The sequence below is a fragment of the Silurus meridionalis genome, chromosome 9 (assembly GCF_014805685.1).
Source record: "Silurus meridionalis isolate SWU-2019-XX chromosome 9, ASM1480568v1, whole genome shotgun sequence".
In the NCBI taxonomy this organism is placed as follows: Eukaryota; Metazoa; Chordata; class Actinopteri; order Siluriformes; family Siluridae; genus Silurus; species Silurus meridionalis.
The window spans coordinates 24,607,560-24,633,907 of NC_060892.1; the positions used below are offsets into that span (position 1 = coordinate 24,607,560).

General features: G+C 42.9%; 1 protein-coding gene across 1 annotated transcript in view; it reads left to right on the top strand.

Annotated features, from left to right (window-relative positions):
• Window positions 1–26,348, top strand: part of diaph3 (diaphanous-related formin 3) — a 287,165-nt gene that overhangs the window by 222,916 nt on the left and 37,901 nt on the right. Inside the window, 2 exon segments of the mRNA XM_046857511.1 lie at window positions 7,440–7,535; window positions 9,025–9,078. Of these exon segments, the coding sequence (XP_046713467.1) occupies window positions 7,440–7,535; window positions 9,025–9,078 (150 nt within the window).

Below are 26,348 nucleotides of genomic sequence, written 5' to 3' on the forward strand. Positions count from 1 at the left end.
TGTAAGGATTCGAGCGAGTTTGACAAATTCTGACGTCTAGACGTCTGGGCCAGAGCATCTCCAAATTTGCATCTCCAAAACTACTCCAAACTACTTATTTGAGAACGCATTTCTGGACTAGACCGAGGTGTAGATGGAAGTTTGTTCAATGCTGACCAATGAATCGGGGAACCTTCAAGAACCCGGGTGTCGGGAAGGAAATACCTTGAGTTGGTTGGTGGTGGTGGGGTTTTTCTTTTTTTTTGTTGTTGTTGTTTTTTCCCCCTCCTGCTCTTGTGGTGTTCCTCTGCGTCGCCTCGAGAGCCCGAGCTCTTATATTTGTAACCTTGCGCTGTACTCTTCTGACTCGTAATGGATCAATTTAAACCGTATAAAGTCTGCCTTGTTCCCGCTGAGGCTTTAATGAAAAGAATTACCAATTTGTACTTACAAATACATCGGTCATGCTCTTGCTGCTTTAACTCCCTTCACCTCTGTGTTTGTTACACACACACACACACACACAGATTTAATGTTTTAATGCTGTCTGTCTGCTTCCCGCGTCCTTTTTTCCCCCTGTCAGAAATCAGTCGTAGCACAAATAGGAGGTTTTTTTTTGTTTCCAGGTTACCGTTGCCACCTCCCTGCTTTGTCTCCACGGCGACTGTCAATTAAAGTGCTGCGGTAATGCACGGCACCTGCAGCGGGCGCAGCGCCGTGTGCAGGGAGACGCTTTCTGGCTGTAGAAGCAGCAGTTTGCCGAAGGAATCGTATGATAAATTGCTGCACAAACCGAAGCTCTGCTCTATTTTTACTTCTGTAATATGTTTTGTAGACTCACACACACACACACACACACACACAGAGACATGCGCACACACACACACAAAGGGTAATGATGTAGGAGCTGGGAGAAAGAGCACACAGGAAATAGAGTAATGCCTTTTTTTTTTTTTTTTGAGGTATCAGATCAGACAAAATTAGAGCTAAAAAAAAAAAAAAAAATCCTGCTCAAATGTGATCTCCAGGGAGGATTCGTGGTGGAGAATTCCCTCTAGCGCTAAACTCTGACCCCGACTGGTACAGTGCACTCTCGATATAGATTTTAGTAACTAGAGGAGAAACTACAGTCTCGAGGAAAATAAAAAAAGGAAGCCACCCGCAAGACGTTTTCCGATTCAACAATAGCAAGTCTGTTTAAGCCTTTTTTAATGTTTACAGGTGGAAAGTTTGCTGCTAGTAATGGAAAGATTTGCCCAATTTTTCCCTTAACTTAAGGGTTAAGGGCCTTGCTCAAGGGCCCAGCAGTGGCAGCTTGGTGGTGCTGGGATTTGAACTTGTGACCTTCTGATCCAACACCAGTGTAATAACGTTGAATGTTTCAGGCACTGGTGAATGCAAATTCACTGTGTTCTGGATGCATGTTCATGTTTTTGTCTGCTTAACAGGACCATACATTGTGTATCTTGTATTAGAGCAGTTCAAATTTGGTGATTTGAGTACAATTCTCTCATAGTGACCACTGGATGTTCAACATGGCACCTCATGGTAAAGACTCTGAGAGGATTTGAGAAGTAGAATTGTTGCTCTCCACAAAGACAGCCGTGGAAGAGGATCATCAACAACTAGTATAACAGTGTGCCACTTTCTTGGCTCCAAGCAAAGTGGGGCATCAGGCAGGTGCGGAGGTTAGAAGGAGTCAGGTTCACTGCTATACAGTGCTAGAGGAAGAAAAGTAACACATTATTAGGCAGCTGGACATTGCGTACAGACATGGTGTACTTTGTGCCAAAATGAACTCTAGAAAACGATGGGAAGCTGTTGCAGCTTAACTAGGATGGAGAGCCAGAAGGTAACACAGACTTGAGGGCGTCTTGGGATATAAAGCATCAAGCAAGACAACAAACCTGAGGGAACGCTTGAGTGTGTTCTTGTGTTTATTTATGTATTTATTTATTAATGTTATGCAGGGATTAGTTGCTGCTCTTATAGCTTTAAAAAAAAAAGCTGAACAAAAAAACAAATAGGTTTTCAGTCTAGACCGAAAGGCAGACTTTGCGTTTTGGGCATGAATTCGAGGACTGGTGTGTAACGTTTGGTGGAGAGAAAGCTTTGCCTCCTTCCATAGCCTTTGTCTAGGCTGTTCTAGGTACCAACAAAGAGCCTGCACCATTTCATTGCAAAACACCAAAATTGGCAAGTATTTCTGCGAAGGGAATCAGCCAAGGAAAAAAAAAAAAAAAGTACAATTTGTTTATTGACTAAAATCATACCCCGTGTAAGAAGCTTGCAAATGAATCGACTTTATATTTAGACATCTTGTGGAATACATTTTTTTTTTTTTTTATTAATAGAATTGTGTCCTTGCTCTTGGGGGAAACTGATTATTTAAAGTGAAATGAAATTTCATGAAACATAAAATGTGGCTGTGATTGGAGCTCTTTTGCAAGAGCAGAATGAAGTACTGCTGCGGGGTACAGCCACTGTACAATTTGCATGTTAAAGATATAACAAGCATCCTTATCTGTTCGTCAGAACAAGAATAGTTGACCTTTTACGATTCGGAAATGATTTTGAAACCATGGCGTGTGCATGTCAGGGCAGATTGGCAGGTGGCATTTTGACGGGCTCGACATCACGGAAGCCGGGTAGGGAAGATCTGCGTATCTGTTCATAAGCGATGGTGTGAAAGAGAAAAGATCTCAATGCAGGGATTTGCAAAGGTCAAAGAGGCAGTAATTACAGACCTCTCACTGATGAGAACATGTATTTAATGTCTCCATTTTGTCAGAACGTCTTTGTTGGCGCCGTTCCGGTTGCATTCGGACTTTGCCGAGATGCTTCAGGACGCCTGGCCTCGTTGTGCCGATGTTTGATGGTCCCGTGGCATCAGAATCCTCTCTCGCATTTGTTGTGCGACGCTGGAAGCAAACCTCTGAAGCTGTCGCTTGTGTTGTGGGGAGGTGGTAGTTCAATGCTTCATTCATTGGACCTTGGACCAATAGTCATGAGATCAAATCCCAACACCACCAAGCTTGGGTCTTGAGCAAGAACCTTAATCCTCAGCTGCTCGCTTGTGAGACACTCCGGATCTGCCAAATGCCGTAAATGAAACGTGTATGTTGTAGGAAGGGGTTAAGATTTTGAACTTCTGATGTTCTGATCAGAAGGTAGTGTGTTTAAATCCCACCACTGTGGGGCCCTTCAGCAAGGCCCTCACTGAAATCTGTCAAATTTCTTGAATGTTGTCAGGTTCTCAGACACTGCCATTTTTACGAGAGATCTTTTTTCCCCCCGAACTTAGTTATATTTTAAATTGAATGCGTAAAATTCGCTCAATTTACACATTTAATCTTAAATCCTAATGGAGAAAAAGAAAGAACTAAAAGTCCAGGTCAGTCTCTTTTCTTTTTTGGCCACTAAATCATCCCACATGTGTTTCTCTCACACCTCCATGCCCCCCTTTATTCTCTGTTATTAAACTCTTCTCACCCTTTCTGTCTCCTCCATCAGTGGCCCAGCAGGCTCCCTCCTCTATCTCTGTATCTGTTTTTTTCTTCTTCTTCTTTTTTTCCTCTCTTGCCTGTTCTTGTGCTTTCATGTGCCCTTCATATAACTAGCCCACCCACCCATCCGTCTATCGTCTATCCATTATTCTACATCCCCGCCATAAAAGGCAACCACGGCGCTCGTCGTCCATCATTTCCCTTTCCTCCATTCTCCTTATCGTTTCTCTCAGTTGGAACGTTCGGCTCGTATTCTAGAGCTTTTGTCATTCGCACCGGACGAGATTAGGGTTATTCGGTCCGCTCGGTAATGACGTGGGCGTCACGAAGTGTCCTCCGACGTGCGCTCTCGGATCAGGATTTGGCATTCTGTGCAGCGTCCAACAGTCAGCGATCCGCATTCGCGTCAGGTTTTACTGCGCTCTTTGTAGCGCAGGGCTGGCGTACGCGTACACGTCTTAAAAAAGACCGCTGTATGTGTGTCGGTTCCTACTTAAACACAAGCGAACACGCACAGTACATGAACCGCGATAAAAGGACGCCACCCCAAAATGCTATTTTATGTATACAGTATTGTACTGTATTGACATTGTACTTTATTTTATAATTTATAATTATATTTTTATCAACATTAGTTTTATTTTAACATAAAACTCCAATAAAACTATCCCCCATAAGTGTTTTGGTCTATCGTGCTGAAAGAGCGGGAAAATCAGCCAAACAAATTAGTTCTGTGGCAAATGCAATTCCGGGAAATGCCATGGGGGGCGTGAGATTCGAACCGCGGTAAAGCGGAGGATTACTGTATATTGTTTAAAAGAAGGCATCTCTTCTATATCTATTATTTCTGAAGAAGAAAATAATTCCTACCCTACACTGATCTATCCTGCCCCCTTTTCTCCTTTCGCACCACACTTAAAGAATAGCTGATGATTGAGATCTAACTGCACTCTATTATTTGCCCCCCCACCCTCTCCCCTCGGTATGACCCAGACCCATGTTATTAACGTCTATAGTAAGTATAGAAAGTACGTAGGCTGTAGCGTAGGAGGACGAAAGGAGAAAAGGAGGTCGTCAGTAATTAAGACCAGCAAAGAAATTATTGATGGACTGATTGATAACAGGGAGATAAATTATGTATGGGGGAGAAAGTGTGATAAACAAACACCTTTTGGTTTAAAATAAATGCAGTGCTGATTGGAATGGGGTGTTAATTATGCAGTAAAAAAATAAATCACAGGATTCGATGAATAATTTGTGTAAAATGTATGCAATAATTAACTGCTGTAATTCCTAGTCCAGAGATGCCATGTAGGCTTCTCCTCTCCCTCTGGCTGTGGTATCAGAGAGGGTTATTAGATCGTTTCTTCTGCTTTCTGTTGTTGTTGTTTTTTTCTTAACCAGCAGGTCATCATATCATGTAAAATGTAGCTAAAATAATCTCAGACCTCAAGTCCACATGCGAGAGAAGGCGTGAGAACGGCAGAAGCTCCTCTGAAAGATCTTCATCACAATCTTGAATGTTCCTCTTTCTCCGTATGGCAGGTCGTAATTCGTTACTGCGTTTAAGCAGCTTTTGATCTTTACTTTAACATCAATCTATTTCAAAGTCAATCGTTTTACTTTTAACTCGACTCTTTTTTTTTTTGCGTCCCTTTTTGTTTATGAGGATAAAAAGGTAACTGGTCAAACACTCAGCGATCCACCAATCAGGGTCGAGCGCTGGGTTTTGAGCCTGTTTGATCGGCGCTTGCGTGTATCTACTTATCGCCAACGTACAGTTCAGCGTCAGTTCAACAGCAAGCGGAACATTTGAAGAGGAATGAATGATGGAAGAAACTCCTGAGTCGAACTTTTTTTTTTTTTTATGTAGTTGAAAAGAGGGTTTTGGGCTCATGCTAATTTTAATAGACGTCAATCAGTGATAGACTCATTAATCTCATTCTATTAATAGATCAGTGTGCTGAGAGTCACAAAGTCTTTTCACATAAACTGAGTTGATTAAGCAAAGAGTCTTGTGATAAAACTGATAATAGGAACATTATAGTTGTAATTAATCATAGTCCTTTGGATACTTAAGTCCATTTGAAGGCAAATACTTTTGTGTACTTTTGTCCATCACGGTTGCTCTTCATCGCTTTAAATGCCAGTTCATTCAACGGTTTGTCCTTCAGAACATCGGGTTTAATATCTCAATGTGAAAACTGTTAATATAGTCTTGGATGAAGAGGGACATGGGATATACTGCTTATAAACATCTCAACATCTATATATTGATATGGACAAAAGCTTGTGGACACCTGACTATTAGAGATTGATTGGTATGTGCTTTTTAAACGTCCCATTCCACATTTAGTCCCCGTTTGCTTTTATAATATCTGCAACTCTTTTAGGAAGATGTTCTACTAGATTTTGGAGTGCGCCCATGGTGATTTGAGCTTAAATCTACCATGTAAAATAGAGGTCGACAGATTTATTTAAAACCAATAGTTTTTCCGGGTCGCGTCCGTTGCTGGCGCTTCTGAGACTTACGAGACCCCAAGTGCCGTTTGGGTTTGTTTTGCTTGTTTTAATTGGCGAGGCTGCAAGGAGAGCGCTACAGTATAATATCTTTAATTATAATGTATCATTTTTTATATATATATCATTAGAAATCATTTATTTTATGATACGGTATTGTTTTATTTTTACAAAAAGTTCAGTAATGTTTTACATGGAATGTAATGGGGTTTGTTTGTTTGTCTGTTTTTTTAAATACAGTATCCATTTTCAGCGTATCGGTTGATTTATCGGTTATCAGTAAGTACGATCCAACCCAGGTTTTGGCTCATGTATGGCACATATTGTCAGGCTGGAACAGGTTTGGGTCTCCTGCTGTGGTTCAGGTGATGCTTTTGCATCTAAAGACCTGCACACTTGTGCGCCTTCATATGAAAGCATATCTATTCACAATAATGTCTCTAAAACCTTTCTACGCATGTGTGATTTCCTCACCCACTGAAAGCTCGGCTTTGATTAAACCGCTGAATAGCTACTTTACGTGCCACGGAAAGAAAAAAATGGACGTGTGTTTAATCCATTTTTTTTTTTTTTTAGATACTAGCTGCGTCCTCGAAGCTCCACTACTGCTGTGGAGTTAAAAGAAAAGGATAAGTGCCTGGTTAACGGCTAGCAAAACTAGCGCATCTGATAAATCCCCCCTCTTCACACACACATTTGTTTGTGTTTTTCTGTTCCTTCTGTTTGTTTTTGCCTTTTTTTTTTGTATGGATATACCGAAGCTTTTGCAGGGTTACGCCATCAAGACTGGGTGCACTCACACTCACACACACTTTTTTTTTTAAACCTAGTGAAACACTTTTCTGTCAGATTTATTTTCTGTTTTCTTCTTCTTTCTCCCCTGATAAGCTCCATGTGTGTGTGTGTGTGTGTGTGTGTGTGTGTGTGTGTGTGTGTGTGTGTGTGTGTGTGTGTGTGTGTGTGTGTTCTGAGGGATGTGCTGTAGTCAGTGATGATTTAGTTGCAGGCTTAAACCCAGTGTGCCTCGATTCTGCCTCAAGGTCTGTAGTGTCCACCTGGACTGCTCTCTTCTCTCGAGGCAGCAGCTGCAGAAAAGCCCGTGGCTTCAGGTTAACAACTCCGAATGTTCTTTCTTTCTTTTTTTTCTTTCTTTTTACAAGCGGCCCAAGAAAATCGCAAATGCGCTGGATTTTGTTTAGAGGGAGAGGCTTGTAGGTGATGTATGAGCCAGTTAAGGGCTTGTCTGCTCCTTAAATCGCCAGGCTTTGCACTCTGATGTACTGTTCAGGGTCTCGCTTGTTGAATCGGTGGGCTTTGCTATGGTAACTCACTCAAGGGCAGGAAAGTGAAATGGAACAGGAAAGCAGATTCTGATGATCTCTCTCTCTCTCTCTCTCTCTCTCTCTCTCTCTCTCTCTCTCTCTTTCTCTGTAGAAAAAGATGAGACTGGAGTGATGGACAGTCTGCTGGAAGCGCTGCAATCCGGGGCAGCTTTCCGAGACCGGAGGAAGCGAGCACCCAGGCCCCGAGGTGAGTCTCATCACTTTCATCACGTCTCCTCCACTCTTTGCCGATCGCATTCGCTCGGCTTCTCGTTTGACATGCAGCCCCTACACCCCGCTCTTTTCTTCAGCAAGCTCTTCTTTAAGCCTTCGCCGTCTATCGGCCCGATTGCACTTCTCTCCGAATGGACGGCTGAATGTATAATATCATATTAGTATATGAACCCTCAGGCCCCGGTTTTTCTTCCCTCAGAAAGGTAAAGCACAGGGACATCTACCCTTTTTTTTTATTATGTCTGCTGTCTGGCTCTGATGTTCATTCAGGCTGGCTGATGTCACAGCTGGTTACAGAACCGAGCACTGCCAGTACGGCCTGCTCTGATCGCTCCGACGCCGGTCCGAGTTAATCCTCCTATCCTTATATATATATACACACACACACACACACACACACACACACACACACACACACACACACCCCTATCTATCTATCTATCTATCTATCTATCTATCTATCTATCTATCTATCTATCTATCTATCTATCTATCTATCTATCTATCTATCTATCTATCTCTATCTATCTATCTATCTATCTCTATATCTCTCTATCTATGTCTGTCTGTTTAACTATTTGTCTGTCTGTCTATCTATAAATATATATATATATATATATATATATATATATATATATATATATATATTAGATTAGAATCAATTAAACTTTATTGTTGTACAGAGCCAATGAAATGCAGTTGCCATCTAACCAGTGCATAAGGGTCCCAATTTACATATATTTACATATTGACACTTCTACATTGGACGAATCGGCTACATCTATAAAGCCAGACTCAAACAAACCATGCAGCTTTTCTTTTTTTGCAACCACGTCGGATTGCATTCGGCGTCCCTCTCGAGAAACCGAGCTCTAACGTGGCACCTGTGTCTCGGCGCCACCTTTACATTCGTCCTTACAAAAGTAGGAACTGTTCAGTAGTGCAAGAACAGGGGAAAAAAAAAAACGCCTTAAGAACACCTCGGATTAGCATGTCATCTTTATTTGTGGTTTGTACTTGCACAGGAATAGAGCTCCCACACTCAGGAATATACTTTTACCCCACACACACACACACACACACACAGTTGTAGAATATAGTTGCTGCATAATATTAAATTGATGCTACTAATAAACCCGACGCTGGAGCGCGAACCAGACGCGCAACAGTCTAGAAGACTAGAATAACCCTAGGAATCATTCCGGGGAGATTAATCCGGAGATCTGCACACAACTACACACATATTGTATATCAAATAGGAAAGCTATGAACTCCAAATGAACTCGTCAATGAAGGAAAAAACTGTTCTTGTAATACCTCTACAGTGAATTCATTCCCCTTTTGGGAATATCTCCCATAAAAAAAAAACACTTGCTTATCTGCATGTTCTATCGTGTGGGTCTGAGTTTTGTTGTTATTTTTTCCAGTACTCGCTCATACTTTTTTTTTCTGCTGTTCCACAGATGAAGCGACTCAAATGGTCAACCAAAGGCCAGTTCTGAAAGACTGCAACCATGGTAAATAAAAAAGCAAACCGAAAATATTTCTCCCGTCGCCGTGCTTGGCTCATGTCCCCATTTTTTTCTTTTCTTTTCTTTTCCACCTTCCTTATTCATTAATGCTACGACCTGACCTCAGTCCCCCTTCGTTAAGGGTGCGCTTCTCCTGTCTCGGCTGCCGTTCGTAAACCGAGCTCCCTTAGAAATTGCGATTGATCAAACCGGTCTTCTAACGCGTTCCACGTGTAGCAACGTGACTCGTAATTGTGATACATTACCGTCAATTATTACCAGTTACGACTTTCGATGATGTGCTCGTTGCCTCGTGGAAGCCCTTTGACCTGATCGGACCGCTTATGTATCGCAGTTTATCACCGTTCTTCTTGCATGTTCTCTCCGCTTTAACATCTGCTTGCCTTCTTTTTTTTTTATCCCATCCTTTGTACAATCGTACGTCTGCCGGTGATTTGGCGCTTTGGCGTAGGTGGATTTTTCTTTCTTTTCTTTTTTTCCCTTGCCAAAGTGGGGATTGTTGCTAATGTGCATGCATTAGCTCCGATGACAGCTTCGTGTTAATGCCCTCCGGAGCTGCCCACAGAGACTTGTTGATTGCCCACCTGTCAAAGTGGCACTTCACGAGCAGTCTGTCAGTTAGGTTGGGATTTTATTGGTTTGGTAGCAATGGGAAAGGGATTGAATGGAGAAGCTAAATTTTTTATTGTGTGTATGTGTGTGTGTGTTTTATTATATATAGACAGGATGTTAAGGTGCAGACTTTTGGGTAGCTGCTGTATCGACGTGTTCTGTACATTTGAACCCCCCTGCGTTTGTGGAAGCTTCGTATTATCCATCTGTTTACGAAGATGTCGAAATCCTAATGAGACCATATTCAATTTTCTTGGAATTCATATACGGTGGGAGTTGAGAGTGTGTGTGCGTCATCAGCACACGAGAAACAACAACGGCTGCCTCATCAAGGTTGCGCTATAATTACTACTGAAGCGCTTATGATAATTAAACTATAACCTTATTAGGCTATTATTGCTTTTGATGGGAGACTCCTCGGCTGGTACATGAATACAATTATAGACGATTCTCACTCGGCTGTTTCTCTCTCTCTCTCTGTCTCTCTCTCTCTCTTTCTCTCTCTTTCTCTTAAACACGATTAAATGAGAGGAATTATTCCTGTACTTTTGAGGACGAAGACAAAAGACATATTTAATAGGTATTAGGGGTGTGAGGGTACACAAAATCAACGGTTCGTATGTACTTGGGTTTTTCAGTCACGGTAAGTAAACTTGGGGGACATGCATAAAATTGCTTTTATTATTATTATTTTATTATTAACTTTTGTGAAGAGTTCATACACTTGGTTGAAAATATTTACAAAAAAAAAATATCTAAAATTCAATAAATAATTCCAATACACTTAAAAAAATTCAATAGATTCCGTTGAGTAATTGTTGAATTGATGAAATAAAATTAAATAAATGGAAAGTTGTGATTTCATCGTTTACGTTTTTTTTAGACCCCCGTTTGGAAATACAGATGTGCATATAAGTGTGTGATGTGAATAACTGTGCTACTTATTTCAGCATTCTTTTAACAAATGTCTTCATTCCTTCCACCCTTCATTCTTCACTCCCTCAATATGCCTTTTAAGAGAAATTCTTGAAGCTGGACATACAGAATAACGCAAAAGAATTCGTATCTCTAGACAGTCGTAATAGTGGTGGTTTCTCTCATTCACAAAACAAAATGGTATATCGCGTGAGTCGCCACAGTGACACTGCGCTAACTCTAGTTAAATTTTTTTTTAAACCTCGGTCGCTGTTGTTGTATGTTTTCAAGTTTAATAATAATATAAAAAATATCAGTGACACTGAGCTCAACGGGCGAAGACTAAACAAACTTGTGGTCTGCCACTTTTTTGGAAACTTTATAGCATTCAGTGCACATATTCCGTACAAATATGGGTATATGTGAATACCTGGAGTTGTTACATTTCTGGTGCGGTGAAACAGCCCCCATGGAGGACACGCTGGTCCTCTGAGGATGCAACGAGGACGCGCCGTCTCTCGTCGTGTCGTCCATCGATGTGCCGTCCCTCGCCGTGCCCTTGTCTCTGTGCTCTGAACGCACCCCGGCTGAGTAATTGAGCCCCGGGCCTCGGCACCTCCGTGTAGGCCCGAGTTCCACCAATCCCCAGCGTAGACCTGGCTAATTAGCTCTCATCTCACACCAGGCCTCCGTCCCATTCATCTTCATTTTCACCCTGCCATCTGCTTTTTAAATAAAACTCCACAGTGTCGCATGCTAACACACTCAGCACGCTAAAGGCCCCCCCGGTCCCCTCGGTGCTCTACCTCACGGCCTAAACTTAATTACTTGTTATTTGCACAGCACCATGTGCTGAGACGAGCTCTCTCTCTCTCTCTCTCTCTCGCTCTCGCTCACTCTCACTCTCTCGGTTTACGCCAGGACAGGGGGGATTTTCCTGTACGCCTTGTCTGTGTATATGTGTGTACAGTAATCGTAGCAGGCCCGGATATAACGTTCGGACAGTATCTATTTGGTCGCAGAGCGCTTATGTAGATTATGCAGATGGGTCGCTAATGGCGCTTCAAATGTTCTATATGCGAATACGATGCTAATTTGCACAAACATTAAACATACTGTAGAGTGCCAAGGGACCTAATCTCACACAGATACAGTAATGGTTTATAAGTGAGCACCGTGGGGGAGGGGGGTGTTTTTGACTTGGGCGTTAATTACTCAGAGTTCGTTCATTAGGGTTGCATTAGGAGGTGATTTGGATTCAGGTTTCTTGTATTTCAATTGGATTGTAAAGTCTTCACAGATTAAATCGGAAATTAGATCTAAAACTAAATCTGCTTCCTGGTACTGGGCAAATGCGAACTGCTGCGGTGGTGAGGCGTGAACACTGCAGGTCTCGTAATGGAAATCATTGTCATCTGATCCAATTCTGGCTGATATTCTTCAGATCTTTGGTGTGGTGTGTCTTTGGCAAGGCAAGGGCAAGGGCCTGATGGCTAACTTGCAATTTGCGTAGCAGTTTTTGTTACGGGGTTGCTAGCCCAAACACCCGCCCTCCTCCTCTCACACCCTTGGTGGGGTACTTTATCCCCATTCCCACAACTGAGCACCCATGTGGTGTTAAGTGCCCATGAGTGGCAGCCTGGTATGAATCCCCCAACCCCCAACATTATTAAATTTTTTTTTACAGTTGAAATTGTCTCAAAGCATCTTTTCCAGAATGTAAAAAATTATAGAACAACAATTGAAACATAAGTGAATTACGTATTAGAGTTTGTGTGTATTTGGTGGGCAGAGTTCGTTTTTTCTATTGGGTCAATTTTGCACCAGATGTCTAACATTCAACCCAAATTGTGATTTCTACCTGTGATTTCTTGGCCTGTAAAGGAAATGAAGGCATTAAGGTTTGTGTGTGCGTTTTATTTTTTATTTTTTTTACTGTACACACCCGGCTTGCGTTTTCATTTTAGTCCTCGATGTGACTTGTTCTTTATCATGATCATTAAAGGATTGACTATCAGTCAGCCGGTCACAGGCTGGGCGACTAACAGAAGGACGGATGATAAAGTTTGTCAGCGCCCCCTCCGCGTCTTAGCTCCCTCCTGCCTGCGCGCTGTAAATACCCCTCCGTAATTGATCTCCTGGGCTTTGATGTTTCACACTCCAGCAGCACGGCGGAGAGAATTAAAACGGAAACTTCTTTTGCAAAGAGACACCGTAATTAAGCACAGAAAAGCTCCGCGAACCGGTCAGCTCGTGCGTAGCCATTATTTTAGAGGCCCCCGGATCGGGAGGGCGCTGGATGTCATACTACAGAGCTTCCATGGCAGCTCGAAGTGATGTGACCAGGAACCGGGAGGCTGTACTGCGCCGCTACTGAAGTTCCGCCGCTTTATATGAAAACTCCCACTACCCAGGAATGTTGGATTAAGAGCCCAATATTTGGATTTTATGGGTAATTTGTGGTGATGCAGACCACTGGGCACTTATGGGGTGGACTCCTCCCTTGGGTTTTATATTGATTTATTGATATATTTATATTTTATATTTATATTGCTTTTTCATGAACCATTTGCGTTTTGTAGCATGTGCACAAAAACACACAATTTGCCTTCATTTCAAATCCCCCCAAAACCATAATGTGCTGAATGCATAATGCACAGGTTAATTGGATGAGGTTGAGATCGCTGCTTCTGCTAGAGATGATGTATGCGGTCGATGATGCTGTGGCTACAGTGAAAGGAGACGCGTTGAATCGTGTTCATTGGGTTTTGTTGCTTCAGTAATGACATTCATTCTCACACTGTATGAGATTCCTGTCTGTGATGCAACACTCTGTTCCTGTCAGCAGGAGAATAAGCATAGACTGTATGGCTGAAAGTAGAGTGGAAGAACTTGCACAGACCCTCTTGAACCCCTCTGAACACTGTTGACATGAGCAGGAACTTTCATCTCCTCAACATCAGGACCTGGTGTTATTGTCTCATTGTAATTCACAGGATTTGACTAACCACCACAGCACTAGTAGGAAGCTCTGGAAGATATATCCATGGCTGCAAATATACATGGCAATATAGAATCAATTTGACTTACATACGATTGGCAAAAGTTTGCGGACACCTGGTCATACGTATGTGCTTTTTGAGCGTCGCACGTCCATTCTATTTGCTCTTCTAATTCCCTCCACTCTTGTGGGAAGATGTTCCACTAGATTTTTGAAATGTGATGTAGATATTTGTGTTCACCAGCCACAAGGGTGTTAGTAAAGTCAGGTGCTGATGTAGTTGATGTGAAAAGGCATGGGGTGACATTTACGTTCATCACAAATGTGTTCAGTAGGGTTGAGATCAGAGCGCTACAGCAGGCCACTCGAGATCTTCCTCACCAAACCTTGTAACTCATATCTTCCTGGAGCTGGCTTTGGGCATCGCCATGCTGGAGCAGGTTCGGGTCTCCAAATCCGAATGGACGCAAAATTTTATTATACCAAAGACGTCCTATAAAATTGTGTGGCTCCAGCTTCGTGGTAACGGTCTGTTACGCAGGAAAGGTCAGATGTCCCAATACTTTTGTCCTTATAGTGTGGTTCAACAGGAAGTTCCTGGGCTTCTTCAACTCTTGGATTTTCATGTGCGGAATTTGACACAGGAAATTGTGTCAACAATAGAAACACAATGCATTACGAATCTATTAGGCGTGATTCCCTGATTAATACCTGACCCCACAAAGATGATTTTTTTTTCTCCTTTTTCTTTCTTTCTTTTTTTTTTTTTCTTTTTGGACCTTGAAATGGATTTGCAGTCGGCCTGGAAAGGTCAGCAAGCACTCGGTAAATTAAACCCTGGGAATGTTCACAGCTGGATGATTGAAGAAGCATGGAGCGTAACTAAAGGTTTTTTACGAACGCCTTTAATGGACACATGCAATGACCTTATCTGCTCCTGCTGGGAATCTTCGGATTAGTCGACTGAGCCGCAGCGCTCGTGTAGCTCCGATCTCGTGTTTCACAATTAATGTGTTTTTGCCCTTACTGATGGAAACCTGCCAATTTTGCCACTTCATTCACTCCACTCCTGTTACCGATCGTTATTACACTGTAATGGACTAAAGCATCGGAGCACCTGGTTTTTCCGGCTATTCGTAGTTCTTTGGCAAACCGTCACCACAAAGTTGGAGGCACACAATTGTTTGGGGACGTCTTTGGATGTGTGGAATGAAACTAGGACACCTAAACCAGTTCCAGCAGGAACCATGCATGAATGGTGTGGAAGATCTTGAGTGGCCTGTGTTTTCTCAACGCTTACAGGATGATGGCACCTTGCAGTTAAATGAGCACAAATCTCCACAAGCACACACTCGAATCTGCTGATCTTCCCAGAAGAACCAAATGCGGATTGGGGAAAAAAAGGCATCTTCAGGCATCCACAATAAAACAGGAGCTTATATTTGAGCATCATGGCAAACACCATTCAAACCTCATTATTGCTCATCCTCTGTTGCACCCAGATGCATTTTTTGCTTAGAAATTTGACCCTCCAACTAGTTCATTTCAGGATGCGATCGTCACCTGAATCAAACCAGTTATCTGGAGAAAATGATTTTTTGTTGTGGTTGTAGTAATAGTAGCTCAGTCCTTTTGTCCTGAGGCAGCCTGAGCTATTACACCCGAAGTTGCTGGACTGAGTGTGTGTGTGTGTGTGTGTGTGTGTGTGTGTGTGTGTGTGAGGGAGTGTGGGTGAAATATGAACTTTTTCCCAATATGTTCTGGTGTCAAAGTAATTGCCCCTGCCTGTTTTAATAGGCTTTAAGAAACAGTGGTGCTGGGAGACTTAGCCAGCCGAGACTGCAGATTTGGAACACAGTATTCCACCGAGACTTTCGGACTGTACCGAACTTTACGGAGGACACCGCGAAGCATGTGCTACTTTTTCGCTTAGTGCTGAAGAAAAAATTGGACTGGAACGTTCTCCTGCTCGCATGTACAGCCTCAGGTTTGAGATCTTGTCTCAGCATGAGGGGAAACCCTCATTTTATTGTTTATCTTGTCGACTCTAGTAAAAACAAGGACTTGTCACATGTACAGCACAGCATTGTCAGGAATCATATGTCAGAGCTCAGGATCAGCCATGATGCCTTGCTCAAGGACTCTACCAGTGGCAGATTGGCAGTGCTGGGGCCTTCCGATCACTCAGCATTCTTCTACTGAGATTCCTCATGTTCCTGGTCTCCACATGGCGGAACCATCTCAATCCAGCCTCTCACATCTTGTCTTCAAAACGTCCACCTTTAATACGCTCATTTGTAATCCTGTAACATTAACACTGAAGACATTCATACTATAAAAAAAGATGATGTTTTGGATGATGTAGTAAAAAAAAAATTATTAGCGTGAAGGAAAAGCAGCCAATACCTTTTTTTTTTTTATTATTATTTTTTTTATCAATATTATTATTAATTGTAACATCGTGCTCTCATACTCAAGACATCCAAAATTTGAAAAGAACACGTGCGAAAACATGTGGTCAAACAGAAAAAAGTGTCAAACAACCCAAAATAAGTTTAATTTTTAGATCAGATCGTCCAAGGTCGCTACATTGAGTTTTGGTGACGGCTTTACACATGAGGTCGTCACTCGGAATGGTTTTTCCAACAATCTTCAAAGATTTCTCAGAGGTGTTGAGTACGTGTTGGCTGCTTTTCCTTCACTCTAAAACCTAATAAAACAAATGTGTGTGTGTGTGTGTGTGTGTGTATATATATATATATATATATATATATATATATATATATATATATATATATATATATACATAGTTCAGCCTGTAGAGCTTAAGATTATCTCCTATCTCTAATATGACCCGTGTCAATCCATCACGGCCGGTCGAATCACATCTGTACGTGCTCAGAGGCTTTCTGAGAGCGTCCTGTTTATCGATAGCGTCTGATGTTTTATTTTATAATTGCCATCAAAGCCAGAGAATCTTTGCCTCATTTTTCTTCACATTTTTATTTCCCCTTCCTGCACAAATGGCAGCCAGAGAAAATGGAAAGCAATAGTTAATCACTAGCTCTCAGACCGAGAAAGAAAAGAGGAAGAGAGAGAGAGAGTGTTGAGTTGGTTGGTTGGCTGGTTGGTGGGGTGGGGGGTGGGGGGTACTTCTCTCCTTCTTTCTCATCCGCTCTCTAATTGATGCTTCATGTCATTGTTCTAAAAGTTGGAATGTCAAAACTCTTGATTTATTGGTATTTCGGAGCCATACATCATCTGAACATCACACGCAGGCCTTGTGCATTTTATTAGGATGAGTGATTAATTCAGAAAGGGCCTGTACAGGAACTCACTGACTGAACACACTCCCGAGTGCTATCAAACACACCACTCAGATTACTTACGCAGCTAGAACATCCAGAAAACACACACACATTGAGATACACAGAGAGGTAGACCAAGTCACATGAAGAATCGAATTTAATCTATAAAAAAAAGGGGAGGGGTTTAGGTCTAGTGTGTGTATTAAAGTGTTTCTCCAGGGTTCTTTTGGATTGTTTTAAAATCAGGTTTTTTTTTTTACACTGTGTGTGTGTGTGTGTGTGTGTGTGTGTGTGTGTGTGTGTGTGTGTGTGTGTGGGGTGGGGGGGTTGTATGTGTAGTAAGTAGTGGGAGAGATGTTTTGCAGACCCTAATTAAAGCCAGTACACTGGGGAATGAGGAACCTGTACATTCATGGAAGTGCTAATGAATGTGGATTGCAAGCTCTCACGGGTCAGTGGACAAACTTTAAAGCAGTGGCGGGTCTGCGGTGTATTCACCCAGTGCTCAGGTTAATAAACATGCTGATGATAGGTTAATAAAGAAGTTATTAAACGTGCTAATGTGCTGATGCGTAGCGGAGCTCGACGCAGAGGCGCCGGCGCACACTCGAGCAACCGGAAGAAACCCGTTGGAACTCATCCCCCTCCCCTACGTACTCCCAGAAATCAGGGATCAGCACCTTGAAAAAGAAATATACGAGGTGGTATCAAAAAGTTTCGAAACAACTTCTGTTTACAAGCAAGTGCTTCTAAGTACTTGGCGCTCCATGTGACTGGGCGGGCAGCCTTGTGCTGCCACTTGTTGGCATGTCTCGAAACCTTGTTGAAAGCAAAACTGACAAAAGCTTCCTCTTCGCCCGTTGTTGTTCATATAACAAGCTATTAAGGAAAACATGTTTTTCCTTCGTTCTTCGTTCTTGCCGCAGGATGTTATCGGAGTTAAGTACTGCTGCCTGGAGGACGCTTGTAGAATTACAATCGATTAACGTCGGCTAAGTGATCACTGTATCTCCTGTCTTCACAATGCACGCTTTGTTTTCACACCGAATCCCTTTCATTAATTACATGCACCTCGTTTTCATACAAACTGATTGCTTTGACCTTTATTATAAGCTCTTGATGGAGAGCGCATTGCGTTGGAACGTTAGCCGTCCCCCCCCCCTACAGGATATAATGGAATCCTCGCTGATAAACACTTAGTATTTGGACACCTGATGTTTCCAGCCATGTGTGTTTCTTCGCCAAACATGGAGGCACGAAATTGTATAGGAGACCCAAACCTGTTCCACTGCCAGCTCCATTAAGATATGCTTGACATGATGTGGAAGATCTCTTGCTATAAAGATCTGAGCTCAATCCTTATGGGATGACTGGAACGCTGACTAAACTCTCCACTGTTGATACTGGTGAAATATCTTACCAGAGGAGTGACGGTTATTATACCAGGACTAATTGTGGAATGGAATGTTCTAAAAGTACATAACAAATGTTTGGTCAGGGTTCCACAAACTTTTGACGTCTGCATATTTGAGTGTGGAAAAGTATAGCCTTTTGAAATGATAATAATGTGTAGGAACCCTGTATACATTTTTGGTTGATCGTGTAATCATGCCCGAGAGTTCAAAATGGTCACTTGTTGTCTTTCTCGTCCAGTCCGACGTGCTGCTGGAGGACTTTCGGACGAAGCTGCTCGCTCACTATTCAGAATGCGTTGTTCTTTACATCTGGTCTCCGAATACCGTGCACTTTTATTCTTCTCTCCTGTTTTGATCTCTTGCTTACTTGATCTTTCTCTTTTCCTTTCCCTCCCACACCACTTCTTATCTCTTTTTTTCCTCCTTACGCTAGATTTCTCTCTCTGTCCATCTCTAGGGCTCTAGGTCTAGGTCAGTGGAAATGCATTGGATGCTCTTGAACACTGAGAGAATCTGTTGGCGAAGCTCTTGAAGCACCTTGTTGGTCGTGCTGGAACGTTGAGGTTCCTCTCTTTTAGGCAGAAGGACAGCCTGAGATCAGATGGAGGTAGAAGAATCCGTGGTTGGGAAACAGTTCTGTGGAGAAAATTGGGAGTAATGGGAAGCAAAGGACTTGCTCGAAGCTCGGAGACACCGCATGCGAAGACCTTTAAAATATAGAAAACTAACGAGGAAAAAATCGAGGTGTGAAATGCTTTATTTCGGGGAGCTCCAAAAGCACTAACACGGGAGACTTTTCTCCCTGCCTTTGTTAGATAAAGGCTCAGGCGTTTTTTTAATCGGAGTCGCCGAAACCTGATGCGACCGGTGGCCGTGTTCGTGTTTGTGCGGTACACGGTCCTAACAAAGAAAAAACGAATGGATGTACAGCAGCTGATACGGTTGAAGGGATACGACGAACAAGACCCTGTGCTTTTTGTGTTAATTGAATTTGACTTTCCCTTTTATCTCGGAGCTGCGTGCAGACGCAACCCTCGTGAAGCAGCTCATCTGTCTCTTCCCAAAAAAAAAAGTATTAGCCAGAGCTTGTCACCCTGAGCCACCACAGCCTTGCACTGAATACTCTGGAGGGTTAAACTGGTGTGAATTACATACACACACAGGAAATAAAAAGAAAATGGCAAAAACCATATTAATTCATACAAATGTGTTGCTGTTAGATCTCGCTAACCGCTTGCCTCGTTATTCGTCCCCTATTTGCCCTCTATATACTTTTTGACACCCCAACCCCTTCTCAAAAACCCTTAAGATCTTCCTCCCAAGTGCCAGTTTAGTCTCCATCCACCTTTGCTATGTTCTTCGCTTTGTGTGGTGGTAATGGTGACAAACCGGGTTGTGACAGTTAATCTAAGAGTGTGACAAAGAAACAATAACTGCTCAACCGTACTGTTATGAGTATGTTCACACTCATATCAGAGACCCGGGGAAGCTGACACGGAGGCTGAGCCGAAATTTGGCTCCTTCAGAAATCACACATGATTACAGCTCTCCAGTCTTCACCCCTTTTACATCTCGGGCGAAATCTTGATTGAAGTAGCGCAGTTTGGGTTTTTTCTGTTTTCCGTATAACGACGCAAGCCGGAGGAGATCGTCGTAATTGCGACCTATTTGTAGCTCGTTTTCGGTTACTAGCCGGGTAAATCTTTAAATCTGTTGGATTAGGCTTTGGAAGAAACATTTGGCTGTTTAAATGCTGTGGTGGAGTCTGGTGCAGATTTTCTCAATCGGAAGCCAAACGGCGAAGTCTGTAGGCCTTTTTTTTTCTTCTTCTTCCTTTGGATAGGAATTCTATAGAAGTACCACATTGAAACATCTGCTAAGGGGAGGTCTAAAGAGCATGCTGACCAGATCCGGGCTAAATACTACACTCTAGTGCCACCATTGGGTCAAATTTGGGTCTATATAGTCATAATATTTGGATTCCCAAATGCAGACTAATTTTGTTAGGTGTTTCAGAAATCCTGACAAAACTCAACAAATTTCCCCAAATGTGAACGCATTTGAATAAATACTCCAAACCATTTGTGCATCATAGGCCAACAAACCTGCAAACAGGAAGACCAAACACCTCATAAAGAACTGCTGAAACCTTATCTGATGCTTTTGGTGTGAAATCGGAAATAAAGCATCTGTCCATACATTTCCTCAATTTCTTTTTCGCTGTCTGATTCCGAGTGAACTTGCTATGCCTCGGGATCTGTGTCATGCCGAACTCTTCAATAACTTCTATTCAGTTTCTCTGACAAGACCGTCTAAACAGGAGAACTTCTACGCTGTTATTTTCCCTACCATGAATATCCGAGAGCTCGAGGGGTAACAGCTTTGAGCAACCCCACGGCATAGAGCCGGGGAAAAAACCCTGTGAATTTTCAGGATATAGCTGTAATTTGTTAGTGTTCCAGATTAATTTCATATAAAAAATTATGTAGCGCAGGAAATTGTTTTTGATTGGGGGGAAAAAAGGTATTTTTACATTGCAGTTCTGCTAAAAAAAAATGTTCAGTTCAATGAAATTGTCAATAAGACATTTCTGTTGGTTTTATTGCCATTTCACTGACCAGGCCCGTTCCATTCGAGTCAATCTCGCTCCGTTTGCTTTTATTGTGTTTAACGAAGCATGTTTGTGGTTTTGACCGAACTATGTTTATCGTCAGCCAAAATGTAATCAGTTCAGAGAGGGAAAAAAAGCTTTTTTTTAAATATAAAAATCCTGCCCACAACTTGCCAACGCTGTACTGTAACCACGGCAGAGGCAGGTCGACGACCCGCCCCTTTGGAGTACGTTCGCCTCGGGACTGTCTAATTGGTGGAGTTGGATTGTACTCATGAGTCATCGTTGCTTCCTGCAGCTCTCGATCCACCTCACACCTTCTCCTCGAAGCCCTGGGGTTTTGTTTTTTAGCCCCAGGCAGGGGGAGTTCATTAGGGCAAAGAAAACTCTGATCACCTCCCTCTTAGGTATAAATTAGACCAGGCCTTGCTTCTGAGATCTGCCACAGAATGACCCGCAGTGGGATTTATTTTTTTTTTTTCTTTCCATCTCCTCTCTCAGCTCACATCATGCTCCTAACATTACACCAGCACAGAGGTTTGGTAGCATTTGATTTTGTTTTGTCGTTTTTTTTATTCCTGTCACACACTCCCTTTCTGTTTCTCTTTCTGTCTCTCTGAGAGCATTATTGAGCCTTCTGTTTGCCACAAATCTAAAAAGGGCTCCGTCTGGCATGATGTGGCTTCTGCACTAGGTGTTTCATTGCCCTTGCCTCCTGTTGTGCCTGTTTGTGTTAGATCATTAAAACTATTGCGGCATGCACGTGGCAGAGTTTTTTTTTTCTTTTCTTCCCCTCAACGATACAGAGGTAAAACGGTCTCAGCTTTGTAATTGCCTTCGCCTGACATTTTATCGTGTATTAGTCTCGGGAGATTAACAAATCCGTCAGTCCTCTAGCAGTCTTCCTTCTCTTTCGCCCCACCTGCTATACCCACACCCATGTTCGGATATTCGGCTTATTGGAAATGTGACCCATGATGGTAACGTGAACTAAAAAGATAAATGAGGTTGTTTCATGTGCGAGCAGCTTCGGTAATTGCCTGAGAGATTTCCGACGAACTGTAAAGAAGGAAACCCAGTAGATTTCTAATCAGGGTTTCCGCAGGGTCTTAAGAGTTTTAAGTATAAATATTTTAAAATACTAGTTTTAGGCCTTAAAAAGTCTAAGTCTTCTTAAGTAAATAACGTGTCCAACGTGAAATCCAAGCGTGATTACTGTATACACACACACTAATTTCATGTTAGACAGTCGCAAAAAGCAATTTACTACGTGTGTGTGTGTAGATAGATAGATAGATAGATAGATAGATAGATAGATAGATAGATAGATAGATAGATAGACAGACAGACATATTGAAGTAGTCAAGTTATTGGCACAAACTTTTCTTGAATTGTACCACAGACATGAAATAGAATAAATTTTTCAGCTATGAGGAAGTTTAGCGATTCTTGGCTTAAAAATTTAAGGCTCGGTTGAGGCCAGTCGCTAATTATATATGTGCATGTTTTTGATGTCGTGATGTATTTCTTACGTTTGATTCCTAATGGTTTTTAAAATGTCTTAAAAAGTCTTAAATTTGACTTGTAGCCTGCAGAAACCCTGCTAATGTCGGAGGAGCAGACAGAGGAACTGAAACAGACAGACGGCTGTTTAAATAAGTCTGACGGAGAGACGGCCCGCGTCGGCAAGTCACCTTCCGGTGGCTCGAGCTAACCGTGCGCGATTTCCTCAAACAATAATGTTTGCGTCGGAATTATCTGTCTCCCTTCATGCAAGACTCCTATTAACATCTCGGGTGTTTGCATTCAAATTGGCCCGAGCTGAGAGAGAACTCATTAATGCAATACAGACTAATGCCGAGGCAAATTACAGCTGCAGAACCCTGATTGCCTGTAGTGCGTGCACGTGTGCGAGCGTGCGTGTGTGTGTTTACCCCACGTGCGTTGTCTTGCATATGCAATTGCGGTGTGCACCGAATCACATTAATAGGCCTTTTGTTTATTACATAATTCCTCTCTTGATTGATGGTCTTAGCGGTGTTTAATTACTCTAACAATGTTTTATAACACATTACGCCGTGCAAGTTCACCTTTTAATCCCTTAAATTGTCTTCACACATACATGAGATCGTTATAGTTATTCTTCTCCGCGGATCTTCGCCTCCTCAGAGAGAGAGACTTCAACCGTAGGGCTCTCTTGAGTAGGTGGCACACGGACGGCTGTTTTCCTTCAAACCGCATCAATAATCCAGAGTTTGAGACGACTCACCTGTTACAGCGACGTTTTTTCAGACGACGACGTCCACATTCATGTCAGAACAGACAATTATGTCCACCCTCGCTATAGGAATATCGCTATACTGTGGCACGCCTCGGCTTGTCATCACTCAGGGCAGGAGCAACTCAGGGACTTGACAACTGTGCAGCAGTAAAGCGTAGCACTCTTAGGACCTTAGAATTACACTTTTCTATTTGAGTGATGTTTTCCTTTTTTTATGGTTGCCAGACAAATTTTTTGAAAGTCCCTGCAGCAAAGTTACGAACACATGGGTGATATACAGGTATATTTATTTGAACATGTCATTTTTTAATATTATTTTTTGCTGTTCCTTATTAATACGCCTCGAGTCCTTATTTGCTATTATAATAACCTCCGATCTTCTGGGAAGATCTTCCGATATTGTGGAGATTTTGGTGTCGGTAAAGTCAAGTACTCATGCAGATGAAATGAGGAGGTCTGGGGTGCAGTCAGTGTTCCAAATTATTCCAATAGTGTTGATATCAGAGCGCTAAAGCTGGTGATCTTCCACTCCAACCAATCTAAAGCATATCTTCATGGAGCTGGCTTGTGGTACAAGTTCGGCTCTCCTAGTTCACCTTTTTACGCTCGCACATCCAAAAACTGCGCTGTTGTATAGCGGTGCCAGTGCATTCATGTGATTATGTTGCATTATTGGAAGTAGATGTCGACGTCTCTGTCCATGGTGCTGAAGAACAACAGTTTTGGGCAAAGAAACTGTACTTGAGCCTCTTCAAAACATTTATTTACAAGAACCACACATTGGTGTGATGGTCGAATGACTGTCTATAGTGTATGTTGTCCAGATGCATTTCAAGTCTTCTTTGCTGCAGGCCAAACTTCTGATCTAATTGCTGAATTTAAAACTCGCCTGTGTGATGTGCTATTGCTCATGCATGCGCAAGAAACACGCTTCACGACTGTGTTTACATCAAAACATATCCTCGTAATCCTGCCACTGATGCCGGCGCGATATCGGTCTGGACGCAGAGTTCTTACAGGCCTTTCATTTGTGAGCCTTCGAGAGCGACGCCGCATGACTATAGATTGCAGATCGCTCAGCGTTTTAGGGGGGTTTAAAGGTTTTAAATCGGCTACCATCTCGTCCTCCACTTTTATCCGTGTTCCTCTCCGCTGAGAGAGGGAACGATTTGCCATGCCCAGCCTTCTCTGCCGGCCCCATCCTGCTGGGATTATCACACCTTTAATGGCTTAAATCCGCTTTTGTTCAGCGAGGACGGAAAGAGAGAAAGGCCAGGCAGAACCAAGAGAGCGGGAGAAAGAGGTGTAAGGGGCTCACTGCGGCTAATCCTTCCCGATATGGCACGTACGGGCCCACATGCAGGGGAGGAACAATGCCAGACAGGGATACAGGTCGGAGGTTTGACAATGAGAGCAACATGCGTATCCTGAGAGGAGATGCAGGATCATTTCCTGGAAGAAGACAATTAGCCCTTGGAAAAAAAGGCACAAATCAGTCCACGGTCGACGCAACCAGGCGGGTTATTATTTGCTTTCAGAGATGTTACTTATGTCATTTCATCTAGTCATGATTACACCGTCTCTGTGGCCTCACCAAGGTTTTTCAAACCCGCTTTTTCTTTGTGGCGTCTTTTTCGAGAGCCGAGTCAGAGACCAGGATAAAAGCACAGCTTTCCAGCGTTGCTCCTCTAAAAGCTAACTACCTTTCTTTGAACAGAGTGTGGAGACATCAGGAGTGTTAAAGTAGATCAGGGAGATGCTGCGGTCTCTGATCTTCTTCTTCCAGCCCGGCACGCCGAAGTAATGAAACCCTCAAGTTCGACACCACATTTTTCAAGTGCAAATTCGTCTTTCGCACGCTGACAGTACCCAACAGTTCTTATTAATCTTTCTCCCTCTGTCACGATCCCCCCGTACTCTCAGCCAGGCTGCTGCTCATTTCGCTATTCAAACTCACTCCACTGGCTGTATGGAGAGCTAAATCTTGTTTTTCTTTTTTTTTTTTTTTCCCCTCTTTTCTTTTCTTTTTTTTTTTTTTTTTTTTGCAGCAATGTGCAAATTTTTTTACAAATCCGTACCATGCAGGTACAGAAAGGTCTTTTAGGATGTTGCTCGTGTGTGAGATCGGCCTTCAGGGAGCGGCAGGTGTGTGTACGTGTCAGCTAAACGCGTGCTGCTGAAGGATTTTGTGCTGAAAGAACAGCGCACTTCTGAAGCAGAGTCTAGGAGTGTCTTCATTTCTTTCCAGCAATCTGCTGCCTCCTACCTTTTATCCGTTCTGTCCTCCCTCTGTGTCTAGCCATGTGTGCTGTCAGACACGCCTCTGCTCCAACCAGCAGTATTATTAGTTCTGCATATATAGATATATTCTTTTTTTTTTCCCCTTTCCCTCGTGTGTTTGTGTGTCATTTCTGTGACAGGACTTTTTCCAGGTCAGCATGCAGTGCGAGGGAGATCGCTCAGGTTCTCTCTATCATGCCCGCGTTTGGAAAGTAATTTGTTCACCGGAAAGCTCCTTGACAGATGAGTTTTCTGTCCTCCACTGGGCTGCTAATGTCATTTGGCGTTTTGTCAGCGAGCTCCTCTGTTACACGGGCGCATTAGCGAGACGCCGGCTGCAAAATGGAGGCGACTTTTTATAGAGAATTCAGAAAGACACATTTATATAAGCCTCCCCACCACCACCACCACCACCAGGGCGCCTGTGTCACTTCTCACCTGCGCACGTAAACGTGTCTGTGGGAGTACGGGAAGGGTGAGAACTAAGAAGTCGTCGAGTAGCTTAAGAGAGGTGATAACAGATGGGCCGCGATCCGCTGACAAGCCTCTCCTGTGGTCTTGGTTCGCACGGTTTGATGAAACAGCAGCTGATTTATGACAAATGTCAGCGTTCACCGACACCAACTGCTGGTTTTCACTGTCGCTGGCCAGTCAGAGGTATGCAGGTCCAGCCATCAGTCATACCGCTGTTCGGTGCCGATATCTCATGCTTTGGAAAAGCCTCGGCCCGTTTCTCTGCCTCGGAAAATCCTGCCATCAGCCTGGATGCAGCTGACGCAAACAGGAAGTGACACGCCGCCTCACGGGCATTAGGTTGATGATAGGGAGCAGC